The 15,219-nt window shown below is 41.9% G+C and overlaps 1 protein-coding gene across 2 annotated transcripts in view; it reads left to right on the top strand.

The window, feature by feature from the left end:
• The first annotated feature begins 2,207 nt into the window (after positions 1–2,207).
• htt (huntingtin) overlaps positions 2,208–15,219 on the top strand; it is a 264,099-nt gene continuing 251,087 nt past the window's right edge. For both annotated transcript variants that reach the window (XM_059974136.1, XM_059974135.1), the window contains exon 1: positions 2,208–2,519. In XM_059974136.1, coding sequence (XP_059830119.1) covers positions 2,431–2,519 — 89 coding nt within the window. In that variant the 5' untranslated portion in view covers positions 2,208–2,430. The remainder of the gene's footprint in view (positions 2,520–15,219) is intronic.

Genomic DNA, 15,219 nt, shown 5'->3' with positions numbered 1-15,219 from the left:
GCAGGTTGACAAATGCAAGATTATTACGAGGTGGATTGTGAGGCCAAGACTCCAACTTATCGGACAAGAGCTTTGTCCACGAGTCTGATAACAATGGGGTAGAAGCTGTCCTTCAGCCTGGGGGTACATACTTTAAGGCTTTTGTATCTTCTGCCAAATGGGAGAGGGGTGAAGAGAGAATGTCTGGGGTGGATGGGGGGGGTTCTTTGATCATGCTGGCCACTTTATCAAGGCAGCAAGAAGTGTAGAGTCCACGTGGGGAGGCTGGTTCCCGAGCTGTGTCTACTGCTCTCTCTGCCGGTGCTGTTGTGGCATCCTCAGCAGACTTTGGAGCGAGAGGTTCAAATCCGGCCTGTTCCTTGCACAACCTATGCTGGGTCGAGCATCGAGCTCACAATTCGGACTTGATAAGCAAACAAGTGCTAAGGAAACAGCAAGGTTTCTGCCTGATGCACCAAATTGCCATGGGTGGAATTACAGCTCTCTGCAATTTCTTGTGGTCAAAGGCAGAGCAATTTCCCAACCAAGCCCTGAGGCAACCAGATGAGGTACTTGCTGTAGTGCATCAACAAAAAATTGGTAAGGGTTGATGGGGACTTGCCAAATTTTTTCTTGGCAAATTTCTTTTGCCTCCAGTAGAAATAGAGGCTGATTTTCAACCCATTAACTCATTTTCTCTCTCCCCACAGAATCTGCCTGACTCGTTGACAATTTCCAATGTTTGCGCCTTTCATTTCACCTTTCTGTGCATTGCTGTCATATCTGCTTCTACCACCTCTCATTCCAGGCTCCACCACTCTGTAAAAATAAAAACTCGTCTGGTAAACCTCTGGCTTTCATAACTTTATAATCTTCTATCAGGTTGCCTCTCAGCTTCCTTCACTACCCCCTCCCCCCAAAAGATTTAAATCTGTCTAATTTCTCTTTATAGCTTGTCTTCTCTAATTCAATTAACACCCTGGCACCCTCTCAAGTCTCCATAAACAACTTATGTTGTAGCAACTTTGAACTTTGATCCAGAACTCCACACAGTTGATGCACCATCAATAACTCTCGGAGACGGTGATGCACCATCAATACCTCTGAGACGTGAGGCAAGATATAGGCTTTTATTGACTGGAAGAAAGAACAAGCAGCAATTGACCACCATGCTACATCCTGGAGACTGAGAGGCAGGGCTCAGGCCCCAATCACCTTTATACAGGGGTCTGTGGGAGGAGCCACAGGAGCGGTCAGCAGAGGGGGCATGTCCAGACAGGTACATGTAGTTCACCACAACAGTATACACCAAAGACATAGGCGCTGAATTGTGCCATTTGGCCCATCGAGTCTACTGCACCATTCGATCATGTTTGATTTATTTGTTGTCTACCTGTATTTTCTCTGTAGCTGTTGCATTCCAGTATTGTGTTTTATGTTATTACGACCTTAGTGATTTAACAGTATACAAGACAAGCTCTTCACTGTATCTCAAGGAACTGGTGGTTATTACCAACCTTTCCTCATTTCATTCCGGCTTTCCACTTATCTTTCTTTTAATTTGGCCACAATGAAGACGTTCCCATCTTTTCCTGGTCAACCTGTCGTCATTCATAACCTTGAAACCCCGAAGTCCCCTATCACACGTCCATGGTTCGTCATCGGCCGCTTCCTTTGAGTTTGGAGATCCCGCCTGCAAACGATCGCCATTGATTTTGAATCAACATCTCGTCCCTCCTTTAGCACGATATCATTGGTCTAAAATACCCAAACACTAATGATAATTGGTATACATGTATCTATTCAATTCGGACCGCCTGTCCAGTCCCGCTCTCAACTCCCATTGGTCAGCTAAACTAAATCTAGATCGAGATTGGATATTGGAACCATCAATCGGTGCTGCTTATGACGTAATATTATGATACAATACCGCGTCCCGGCCTGGAAAGAAATTTCGATAGATCATTGCTTGGCAGAGCCGTCAATCAATGTACGGCATGGAAGGGACGTGTGTGTCATTGAGCAGAGACGACAAATCCAATCGCTTATTGGTTTAGAGGACTGTTCATTATCGAAAGGCGGCACGCTGTACCCCGTTGAGTGCGGCTTTTCCTTTGTAGTCCCGCCTTCTATCCAAATACCCTGATCGCATTGGTCAATCGGAGCAGCAATCAGGAGACGGGGCGGGACGGGTGCCGGCGTTAGGTTAGGTTGTTGTGGACGAATTGTGGGATATTTCCTCAGCAAGATGGCGGTGGTTGCCGGGCTTGGCGACAGCTGGAGGTTCGGTTAGCGAGCCCGCCTCGGGGAAAAGCCCTGCACACATCCGGTCGGGGTGTTTGCCTGTTGCTGTCTTGGATTAAAACCGCTTGGTAAAGCGTAAGATTGCCGAGCTTCGTTGCCCCCTCCCCACGATTCCACTCCCTTCACTTTCTCCTTCTCCCTAATAAAATGGCAACCATGGAGAAACTGATGAAGGCCTTCGAGTCACTGAAGTCATTCCAGCAGGGACCGTCCAGCGAGGAGCCGGGACAGAAACAGTGAGTAAACAGTCGCGCACCCATCCCTGCATGTGTGCGCTTATCCGCAATCATGAAGACACAACCACTCGCAGCCACATAAACACATGCATGCGACCTCTTTCTAATATATGCACACAACTCCGATGCATTGATGTACTTAACCACACACTTAAATACAAATATACAACCATTCGCAGTCATATAAATGCACGCAACCCTGTACTTATATGCATCCAACCCCCCACTACATGTGTGCTTGATCACACTTCGGTGTAAATGACACTTCCACATAGACACATGCATACGACCTACTAGTATATGCATATAACCCCGATGCCTGTACTTAACCACACAGTCAAATACACAGCTATATAAACACATCCATCTATTCTTCCACTCTCACACAACCTTGCGTCATGCATTCACTTTGCGTATGTGTGCCTGTTTCGCGCTCTCAAACTTGCTTTCACAAATGTGTACACAGCCATGCGAAAAATAAAATTTCCCTTACTATTCTTCATTGCAAAGATGCGCAACTAGTTGCACAAGTATGCATGTGCAGACGAATACAAAAATATATATAGGTAAAGACTGGACAGTAGGCAAATCTAGAACTGTAGACACTAAGATATGAACACAGATAATTAAATATAAACCAGATCTGATGCAGAACAAAAAAACACAGTAAGATAAAGAACACAATAAATATACAAAATAGCTTGTACACAAAGATTTATGTCCATAAAGTGACCGTATTAAGACATAGGAACAGAATTAGGACATTCAGCCCATTGAGGCTGATTGATCCCAGATCCCACTCAACCCCATACTCCTGCCTTCTCACCATATCCATTAGGAAACGATTAACATCTGCCTTAAATATACCCACAGACTTGGCTTCCAGCGCGGTCCGCCAGGCTGCGTACATGAGGTGACTGACAGGAAATGATAAAGTAGTGTTGGTGGTGGTTGTGGAGGGGTGGGTTAGTGGGTAGAAGTGCTGATCAGCCTTACTGCTCGGGGAAGGTAACTTTTTGAGTGTTGTGGGTAGGGCCAAGGCCATGAGCAGGAACTGAAAGCATTAACTTGAATGTGTTTGAGGCAGATCATTCATTTTAGTGTTATGTATCTTATCAATAATTGCTGATTGACAAGCTGATTTTTGAAACATTCTAGTTTTTGTTATTATTTCATTATTAAGAGTGAACGTGATTTTGAGTTACTTAGCAATTGTGCTCTCGTAGGATGTGGCAGTGATCTCAAACCCCCCCCCCCAAGAGGAAGCGAGCAGGTCAGTTTTTGGGCCAAGACCCTTCATCGGGACTGGAAAGCAAGGAGGAAGAAGCCAGGATTAGAAAGTAGGAGGGGAAGGTGGACAAGCTGGCAGGTTATAGGTGAAGCCAGGTAGGATGTGGCAGATGTGTTCAGTCATTCAAGCTTTAAAACAGAAAGTTCTATTTGTACAACATGTTTAGTCAGCTTGTCAAACTGCGCTGTTCTATTTTTTTGCAATTCTATATTTCAAAACAGGTGCATAGTTTGATAGAAATAGTATGTTCAATAATATTACTAATGTCAAGAGTCAATAAGGTATGTTTTACAATGATAACAGTAAGCCTGGGAATTTGAGGAGGGGTGGCTGTATGACTTATGCAAATTGGCAACATTAAGGTTTTTATAGTTATTAAATATAGATTCTATGATTTGTGTAAGTTGCACAACTACAGCTATAGTAGCGGGGTGACTCACCTTGCTGAAGGGTTGGGCAATGAATACAGGCCTTGTCAGCAATCTCCACTTCCATGAATAAATATTCTAAATTGGGCGCTCTGCTTATTGTCTGTGGTGGAACATTTACAGCACAGAAGGTGCTAATCAGCACTTTGAATCTGGAAGTATAGAGTCATAAAGCACTACACAGAAACAGGCCACTTGGGCCATCTAGTTCTTGCAGTTATTCGTCTGCTTAGTCCAATTGATCTGCACCCAGACCACAGCCCTTCATACCCCTCCCATCTATGTACCTATCCAAATTTCCCTTCAGTGATGAAATCAAGCCTGCATCCACCACTTCCGCTGGCACCATGTTCCACTCTCTCACTACCCTCTGAGTGAAAACATTCGTTCTCATGTTCCCCTTAAATATTTAATCTTTTACCCTTAACCCGTGACTGCTGGTCTAGCGTTACCAAACTTCAGAATCAAATCAGGTTTATTATCACTGACATGTGACGTGAAATTTGTTAACTTAGCAGCAGCAGTTCAATGCAATACATAATCTAGCAGGGAAAAATAAAATAAGATTAATAACAATAAACAAGTAAATAATTACGTATATTGAATAGATTAAAAGCACATGCAAAAACAGAAGTACGATACATTTTTTAAAAAGTGAGGTCATGTCCAAAGATTCAATTCCATTTAGGAATCGGATGGCAGAGGGGAAAAAGCTGTTCCTGAATTGCTGAGTGTGTGCCTTCAGGCTTCTGTATCTCCTACCTGATGGTAACAGTGAGAAAAGGATACGCCCTGGGTGCTGAATGTCCATAATAATGGAGATTAGTACCCAAGGTGGAGCTGACCAGATTTACAACCTTCTGCAGCTTCTTTCGGTCCTTTGCAGTAGCCCCTCCATATCAGACAGCGTTAGAGTGTCCACTCTATCCACGTTACAACTATAGAAGTTTTTGAGTCTATTTGTTGACATGCCAAATCTCTTCAAACTTCTAATAAAGTATAGCCGCTGTCTTGCCTTCTTTATAACTACATTGATATTTTGGGACCAGGTTAGATCCTTGGAGATCTTGACATACAGGAACTTGAAGCTGCTCTCTCTCTCTCCACTTCTGATCCCTCTGAGGATTGGTACGTGTTCCTTCATCTTACCCTTCCTGAAGTCCGCAATCAGTTCTTTCGCCTTACCGACGTTGAGTGCCAGTTTGTTTCTGTGGCACCACTCCACTAGTTGGCCTGCTTGCATTTATCCTATATACCTCTCGTAATTTTGTATACCTGTATTAAATCTACCCTAATTCTTCTGTGCTCTAGGGAAGGAAGTCCTAATCTTTCCCTATAACACAGGTCCTCAAGTCCCAGCAATATCATTGTAAATTTTCTCAGCACTCTTTGAATCTTATTGACATCATTCCTGTATGTAGGTGGCCAAAACTACACACAATATTCCCAATTCGGCCTCACTGATGTCTTACACAACTTCAAGCAGATGCAACAGAAGAGTTACTGTTTAGAATTCTCTTTTAAAATAGTGCATAAGACATTACTTTTGAAAAATGTAAATCCAAATTCTGTTTATAAACTCTGCAGTATTATGGTTGTTTGAAATTGGATGTAATGAACTTCTGCAGTATGCAATGTCAACAATAACAGATCTGGTGGCAACCAATGCATTGAATTAAGAGTTCAGAGAAATGTGTTTAATTTCTGCTATAAGCCATTGGCAATATTTTCTTTTATTGAGCAAAACATTCCTTCAGTTTTATTCAGTTAAATAGCTCTATTTCAAGGAGGAGATTAATACTTGAGATATTTCATAGTGATTGGAAGTTGAGCAGCATGTGGATTTGAGGCTAAAAAGCACACAGGTCTTAATATTTAGCATAGATCACTGTTGTTGAAGGCCTGATCTCCTGCATGAGTTCTATTGGAAAATTGGTTCGTCAATTAAGCGATTTCTTGGATTACCGGCTAGAGTTGCTGGAAGGGGTAACTGTTTAAGTGCTTTCCAAATAGTGTTGTAATTTTGTGATAATTGTAACCAGCCTTGGTGACCTGTTATTTTGCACAAGAAAATTGCATCTATACTGAACCGGGGGTAAGGTTGTAAATGTTCAGTTAGTTAAGTTAATTAATTAGTGGCAATTTAATTTACAAGCAGATATAAAGAATGGTGATTGAGAAATGGACTTTTCTCAAGTTGACTTCATTAAGGCACATCCTTTATTTTGTAGAGTGATCACACTCAACATTTTAGGAGCAACTTCTTCCCTTCCTCAGTCAGATTTCTGAATGGACAATGGACCCATGTATACGACTTATGTATTTTATTTTCCTTTTTCTTTTTGCACTATTTATTTAAATTATTAAAGATATATTTCTTATTGTAATACTTAATATAAAACAATGTACTGCTGCTGCAAAACAACAGATTTCATGACGTATGCCAGTGATATTAAACCTGATTCTGACCAGTGAGAAAGCCTGTAATTCAAGCATCAAGGGATGATTTTCAAATTCAATGAATAATCAATACTTCACATCCTTATTGTGTACTTGTGTTCACTTGGTGGAAAGTGGAGACAAAGTAGCTTCATTAGCTAAGGTAGTTAATAAAATTTCTTCTAAATCATAAACCTAATATGCTCCTTGGAAATCAATTTCAGTATCACTTACTTACTGTCCATAATGCCACTGGCATTTAGGGCACCAATCTCTGGCGGTGTTCAAGGCTTCCTTCATTATGACAGTAGCTTTCTCTTGGTTTTCACTACTGTCAGTCATGCAGGTCCTGAGTTGGAGAATACCGTCGCACTCAGATAGAGAAGGACTTTTCATTGCTGTTTCCCTAACAATTTTGTTTTACCAATTAGGGTTGTTAGCCCTGAGCTGAACCCCTGAACCGTGAACACTGGTGGACCACTGTTAGTCTGACCTCATTCCTTTGACCTGTTTGGCATGAGTGATCTTACAAAGAGCCAAAGCACAAAGCCCTGACTCCAGCCAACATAGCTGTCCGGGTCACTGAGGCACGCAAGCCTCCAAACTACAAGGTTGTTGTCCTCCTGGAGGACCTTCAGAATCAGAATTTGGTTTAATTATCACTGACATATGTCGTGAAATTAATTGTTTTGCAGTAGCATTGCATTGCAATATGTAAAGAATTATTAAAAGCTGCAATTAGAAATATAAAAACATAAGGAGTGCAAAAAGAGCAAAATAGTGGGGTAATGCTCATGGACCATTCAGAAATCTGATGGCAGAGGAGAAAAAGCTATTCCTCCTTAAACATTGAGTGTGCATCTTGGTAGTAATGAAAAGAGGGTATGTCATGGATGGTAAGAATATTTAAAGTTGGATACAGTTGGCCCTCCTTATTCACAGGGGATTGGTTCTGGGACCCCCCCCCCCCCCCCGCGGATACCAAAAAACGCGGATGCTCAAGTTGGTGGACTTTAGGACCCAGTGGAGCTCTGGACCTTATTTAACGTGTCTCAGTGTGGTGGGCTTTAGGACCTGGCGGGGCTCGGAACCACCGTCCTCATTGTTTCTGTTCCGTTACAGAAAACGATCACGATTGATAATAAAGTGATCGGAAAGAGGTGAAACGCCTTCGGTCATTGGAAAAGTGTTAGGCTACAGTTGGTCAATGATTGGAACAATTTTAAAGGATAAAGTGAGAATGATAGAGCATGTGAAGGCCCTGCCCTGATGAAAGCTACAATTATTACAAAACAATGCAGTGGTTTAGTTATTGAAATACATATGTTTCTTAAGTTTTATATGCATAGAAAGGTAAAATATGTACTATATACTAAGACAAACATTTGACTAACTGATGCTAAATAATACCAGATGTACCTCCTGCGACTTAGAGAACCTCCATTTTTTTCGATTCCCAATACACGGTAACCTATGCACATTGTCCCATATACTTTAAATCATCTCTAGATTACTTATAATGCCTAATACAATGTAAATGCTATGTAAATAGTTGTTATTGTATTGTTTAGGGAATGATGACAAGAAAAGACGTCTGTACATGCTCAAACTACAAGTGCTGGAGAGAAAACTCCTGGGTTTTCCCGATCCGTGGTTGGTTGAATCTGTGCATGCAGAACCCGCTGATAAGGAGGGCCGACTGTACTGCCTCCTTGAGGCATTGCCCTTTGAAGATGTCATCAGTGGTGGGAGGCTGGTGCCCATAATGGAGCTGGCTGAGTTTACAACTCTCTGCAGCCTTTTCTGATTCTGTGTAGTTGATATACCGGACATTGATGCACTCAGTCGGAATACTCTGCTGATACATCTGTAGAACTGTGCTAGAGTCTTTGTGTGACAAACCAAATCTCCTCAATCTCCTACTGAAGTGTAGTTGCTGGCATGTTGACTTTGTAATTGGATCAATGTGATGGAACCAGGATAGATATTCAGAGATGTTGACACACAGCAACTTGAACCTGTTTACCCTTTTCGCTGCTGACCACTCAGACTGGTGTGTGTTCCCTCGACTTCCCCTTCCTGATGTCCACAATTGGTCTTACTGACATTGACACTACCTCACTCCTGCACAGCTCCATCACTGTCTGAGATCTGCCAACAACAGTTGTTAGGAGGCAAAGTATTTTGACTAGATCCACCCCTTTCTGTCCTTTCACTATTTAATCTTCAACCACAAAGGGGAAGTGAGTTTGTATGCTCAGTTTCATTCAGTGTCTCAGTGTTTTGGCAATAGTTGGTAACCTGGTTTAGTGTAAACTTATTGATACTACTTATTAATGTTTTAACAATACTTTTTAATTAGTAAAAGGAAGAAGTTGCACTTAAACAGTACTTCTTTAGTATATCCCAAAACACTTAGATCACACCCATAAGACCAGAAAGTCATGGAAACAGAATTCAGCCCATCATCTACTCTACTATTCCATCATGGCTGATTTATTTTACTTCTCAGTCCCATCCTCCTGCCTTCTCCCTGTAACCTTTAACACCCTTACTAATCAGGAACATATCAGCCTCCACCTTAAATATACCTAATGACTTGGCTGTCTGTAGCAATGAATTCTACAGATTCAACACACTGGCTGAAGAAATTCCTCCTCATCTCTGTTCTAAAGGGACGTCCTTCTATTCTGAGGCAGAGCCATTAAACACTCCTCATAGGATAACCCATTTATTCATGAACCTCTTCTGGATCCTCTCCAGTGCTAGTATATCCTTTCTTAGATTTGGAACTCAAAACTGCTCACAGTACTCCAAATTCAGTCTGACCAATGTCTTATAAAGCTTCAGTATTACATCCTTGCTTTTAAGTTCTAGTTCTCAAAATATGCACTAACATTGCATTTGCCTTCCACTTCATTTGCCTTCCACCAACACTTCATAGGAGGGGTAATTTTGCAAGAAATTCAGCAATCACAGTGTACACAGCCTCCACAAAACAGCAGTGTGATAATATCCAGGTAATTTGTTATTTTTAATCTATTGGTTGTGGGATATATAATGGCCGGGATTTCAGAGTGGATGGAATACAGTGTAGGGAAGTGCATGGTCATGTGGAAAGAATAATGGTGTAGACTATTTCACAAACGGGGAACTCGTTCAGAAATCTGGTGCAAAGGGACTTGGGGGTACTTGTGCAGGATTCCCTAAAATTTAACTTGCAAGTTGAGTCAGTGGTAAGGAAGGCACATACAATGTTAGCATTCATTAAGGGAAGGCTAGAATATAAATGCAAAGTTGTAATGCTGAGGCTTTCTAAGATGTTGGTCATATCACACTTGGATTATTATGTTCAGTTTAGGGCCCCTTATCTAAGAAAAGATGTGCTGGTATGGAGAGGTTCCAAAGGAGGTTTACAAGAATAATCCTGGAATGAAAAGCTCAACTCATTGGGCCTGTACTTGTTGGGATTAAGAATGTCGGGGGGGGGGGGTGCTGTGTGAGATATCATTGAAATCTACTTCATATTGAAATGTATAGATAAGAGTGGATGTGGAGAGGATGTTTCCTATTGTGGTGGCACAGCCTCAGAATAGAAGGATGTACCTTTAGAACAGAGATGAGGAAGGATTTCTTTAGTTAGAGGGTGGTGAAGTTATTGAGTATACTTAAAAGGAAGATTGATGGGTGTTTGATTAGCAAGGGTTGTCAAAGGAGAAAGCAGGAGAATGGGGTTGCGAGGGATAAGAAACCTACCATGATGGAATGTTAGAGTGAACTCTGGGCTGAATGGCTTGATTTTGTGCCTTTGTTTTACGACCTTGTAGTTCAGATTATTATATCTTTAGCATCTTGCTATGGAGGTAGCCTGAGGCCTCATAAGCTTTCAAACCACTCCAAAGCTTGCTCAATACTGTATTGAATGTCTGCAGGGAGTTTCAAGCTGAATAGCTGGAAAGAGGCCGAGACATTTTGTGGAATTTGTTGCCACGTGCAACTCTGCAGGCCAGGTTGTTGGGTGTATTTAAGGCAGAGATTGATAGGTTCTTGATTGGACTTGGCATCAAAGGTTATGGGGAGAAGGCCGGGAACTGAGGTTGAGAAGTAAAAAAGTTCAGCCGTGATTGAATGGTGGAGCAGACTCGTTGGGCCAGATGGCCTAATTCTGCTCCTATGTCTTATGAACATTGAAAGGTAGAAAACCTACAGCACAACACAGGACCTTCGGCCCACAAAGCTGTGCCGAACATGTCCTTACCTTAGAAATTACCTAGGGTTACCCTCTATTGACTTACTGATTTGAAGGCAAGAGGACAATGTCCAGGACACAAAAATATGTCATTGTGGAGATCAAATTTTCAAATCCTATGCTTAAATTGGTAAGAAAAAGTCACTCAAAATCTCATAGTTCCAATTTTGTTTTTTTTTTGTTGCATCAGTGCACATTAAACAAAATAACTGTTGAATTACATTGGTTCAGATAAAGTTGCGCCAGGCATGAAGATAGAATTGGATTTCTATTACTTGGTATCATCTGGTTTAAGATGGTGCTGGTGAAGCACAGCGACAACTTGCTGGTTGCAAACAAAACTGCTGACTACTTTTATCGTCTTCCAGCCGGGTGCAGCCTATCAGTTGGAAGCCTGAGAAGAGTTTGTCATATACACTAGGAAAGAGATAGATTCTGTTTTTATGTACTAACTACTTTATTAATCACATTTTTCTCAAAATCGATCACTGCAATCAGTAGCCTGTAATTTCCTTTTTGGAGTTGTGCTTTTGAACTGCTTGTCGGACCTGGCGTTTTTGCATTGTGAATTGAAGTCTCGAAGGTGCAGGATGGTTGTGGTACGGTGTGTACAGACTGAATTGAGGTGGTGGGGCCCAGGCCTGAGCCCAAGAGTGGGGAACAAACCAATGTTTAGCCTAGTGGTCACCAACCTTTTTAAGCCCAAGATCCCCTAGCTCGGCCTTAGTGAAAGGCAAGATTGACCTGCTAAATTGTTTAGAGAAAAAACAGCTCAGATTGTACTTCCAACTTGAGGCTTTTTATTTGGGCTAATTGTATTTTAATTACATAAAATGCTTTTGTCAAACTTTCAGATTAATTCAACCAAGAAAACACTGTAACTAGCATATCAAACTGGCCATAGTGGCATTGAGCTCATCCAATAATGCCTTGAATAAGCGGTGCTGGAGCACTTTTGCTCGAATCAAGTTTATCAGTTTGACCACCAGTGTCATTACATGAGAAAAGTCCACGACCGACCCAGCGGATGCCTGTTGATGAATCAATCAGTGATGATCAGGAAGTCAGGAGAATCAGAGTCATTATGGCACAGTGCTATAAAACCAAAGCACACACCGTGCATTGCTGGAGCCCCATCAGTAGTAATTGCCACCAGTTTATGAATGGGGATGTCATTTTTGCGGACATTTTAAAAAATTCATTGTAAATATCCTCACCTCTCATTCTCTCCTTTAAGTGAAAAAGAGTGAGGAAGTTCTCCTTTGTTGTAAAATCCTGGAAAGCCATTCTGACAAATACAACAAACTGAGCTGTTTGCATTACATCCAGGGATTCATTGAACTGTCGTGAAAAATATTCACAGAGTGTCAAGTCCTTTAACACTTGTTGATCCACGTTCTCTGAGCCTTCAACCCTGATTTCAGCTCCTCAACTTTCCTGGTATTGGTAAACTGTTACTGAGACACTAGTATAAGTTTCAGGGGTATGCAAGCTAATGACACCACTGTTTTTGTTTCCCATTTCTTTACATTTGGGGAATGTTGGAATTTAAAGGGGGAGAAGTGTTGTAATGTGAGCATTATAAAGATAAGTTAATACCAGTTAGGATCATGGTAAAGCTGTTTGTAAAGAGAGATTGTTTCGGGGGTTGCGGGGTTTTCCTTCCGGTCTTTTCTGCCCGGTGTGCATTAGTGAAAACCCCTGTATGCAAATATCGTTTTACCGTCCTAGATAAAGTTGTTCCTTTTGGCCATGAAGTTGTCGAGTGGTCCTTTTTCAAAGTAGAAGTTACTACATATTTGCAACAAAAGGTTTATCAGGCATAATGTATTTATGTATTTTCTTTTTTTTCGACTGGTTGGCGACCACTATTGCTGGAATAGACTTGGAGGTGATTCAAAGTGGCAGAACTAAGGCAAGGCTGAGTCGTGGCGGTGGGGCACTGACCCGAGAGTGATTTAAGCAGCTGACCAGATTGGAAAGGTTGGGTACATGCCAAATTGAGGCAGCAGGTCCTGGGTGCGAGAGCAAATTGAAGTGGCAGGGTCCGAGTCTGAGAGCAAGGAGCACCCCGCTGTTTGGCCAATTTAAGTGCTGGGCCAAATTGAAAAAGTCAGGGTGTTGGGGCCGGAGATGAGGGTGTTCAGCTCATGGCTGGAAAGGTTTACTTGTCTCAGTGCTGAACTGAGGCTGTGGCCTGTAACTAACAGGTTCCCAGATCGGCTGTGGACTGTTTCATGAACTTCAATTCCCATTGTTATTTGCTTCCTTTTGTGTGTTTTATTGGGCTTCTTTGTCTTGTGGCTGCTTGTAAGGAGCTGAATCTCAACGTTGTATAAAGTATATATACCTCGATAATAAATGTTCTTTGAACTTTGAATTTGATGCGATTGTTCTCTGAATGGTCTAACAAGCCACTAAGCCACAAATTATTCCACACACTGAAGAAGATCATAGTACCCTCAACCTCTGCAACTTCTCAAGGCAAACCTGTGCATTTAGACACTGAAATGAGCACAGGTGTTACAGAATATGCATAAGAGGTGCACACCGTCAGAACGTGTTCCTGTGTGTCCTTTGCCAGGGACTCTTCCGAAGGCTGAAGAAGCTTCTGTTGGTCTGGGCCGACAATGGATGTTGCATCCTAGCTGTTTAGATACCCAAGCCAGGACAGTACGATATGGAGTGTGAGCTGTTGCCCATGTAGCAAGCTCTCCCTCTCCATGCATCTGAAGAACCCAGAGGAACAGCGGGCTAGTGCTCTTGATAAAAACACCAAATACTGGCAGAACGCAGCAGGCCAGACAGCATCTATGGGAGGAGGTAGTGCTCTTGATTTGTTTTTACTCTTTTCACCCAAGGTCAGTTATTGAATTTTGTTGGAAAGACGAAACAGAGATATGGTGATAAATAGGTTCTCTAAGTTCAGTTCCATCACTGTTTTCAACTGGAAGCTGCGAGCTGTTAGTAAGGTAGAGTCAGTTTGTCAAGGAACCCTTTGGCTATTTGACCTTCCTCTCTGGAATTACTAATAGTACAACTTTATCTTTTTAGATTTATACAGCATGGTAGCAGGCTTTTTGGTAATTTGTTGATGTCGACTTAAACTAGACTCATTTGCCTTGTATTCCATTAAAGCTTTCTTCTCGTGTACCTGTCTAAATTCTTTAAACACTGCAACTGCTGCTGTAATTTCAAAAATTTGATTTGCACTTGAATAGATAATGTGTGTTGGTTATCAGTTTGGTCAGCATCCCATTTTGTAAACTGTAGATTTCTAAAACTCATCTGTTTATTTCTTATCCTTGCTTTAATGACTGAGAGGGTAAGCACAGCTCTAATGCCATATTTAAGTTTGCTGACGACACCACTGTTGTTAGCTGAATTGAAGGTGGTTGCCTAATCAGTAAATTGGAGGGAGATTGAAAGTCTGGCTGAGTGGTGCCACAAAAAGAACTTCTCACTTGATGTCAGCAAAGAAAACTAAGGAAATGATTATTGACTTCAGGAGAGGAGGCCAGAGGTCCTGGCATCCATACTCATTAGGGGATCAGATGTGGAGAGTCCTGATTTGGGGGGGGGGGGGTGGAGAGGAGGGGGGGTGCTAAGCAGGTTCTATACCTTGCCCAAAGGTGACCTGCAGGCTAGCAGAGGGAAGGTAGAGATGTATCTCCCTCCCGCCACCCCCCCACCACTCAGACCATTACATCCCAGCGAAATATCTTGGGACACTTTACTAATATATAAATGCAGGTTATTATTGTAGAGCAGTATAAGAGATTCCCTGATGTCTGCTGATAAAGGGTCTTGGTCTGAAACGTTGACTTGCTGAGTTCCTCCAGCATTTTGTATGTGTATGTTATTGAGGAAGTAATATGCAGGAGCACTTAGTTTTTTGAGAAGTTGTGGAGTTTTTCTCTTTCCTTATTTTTAAATTTAAATATGTGGCAGATTTTCGTGATATGCCTGTGTATTTTGTTTGCTTTTCTCAATACATGCTGCTTTGTGTATTGGAAAGGGTGTGCACCAGTGTTTAATTTATCAAAACCATAATGAGCAGGTGCAGAAGCCAATCATTAATTGTATAAACAAGCTTAGCTTATGTCTGGGCTATCTTTTATAACAGATACGCTGGAGATCGTACGTGTATCATGCACAAGGTTCTTTATTGGGCCTTGCCGTTGAGCTAAGAATAAAATCCCCAAAAAATTTAATGAATTAAGTACGTTGCATGGGGTGGTGGAAGAGGCAGAAACAGTAGGCTCTGATATTTTTTATGCAGTGGACCCTTTC

Source organism: Hypanus sabinus, chromosome 7 (genome assembly GCF_030144855.1).
Source record: "Hypanus sabinus isolate sHypSab1 chromosome 7, sHypSab1.hap1, whole genome shotgun sequence".
NCBI classification, from domain to species: domain Eukaryota; kingdom Metazoa; phylum Chordata; class Chondrichthyes; order Myliobatiformes; family Dasyatidae; genus Hypanus; species Hypanus sabinus.
The sequence above is the reverse complement of the archived record's forward strand: the minus strand, read 5'-3'. Positions and strand labels throughout refer to the sequence as shown.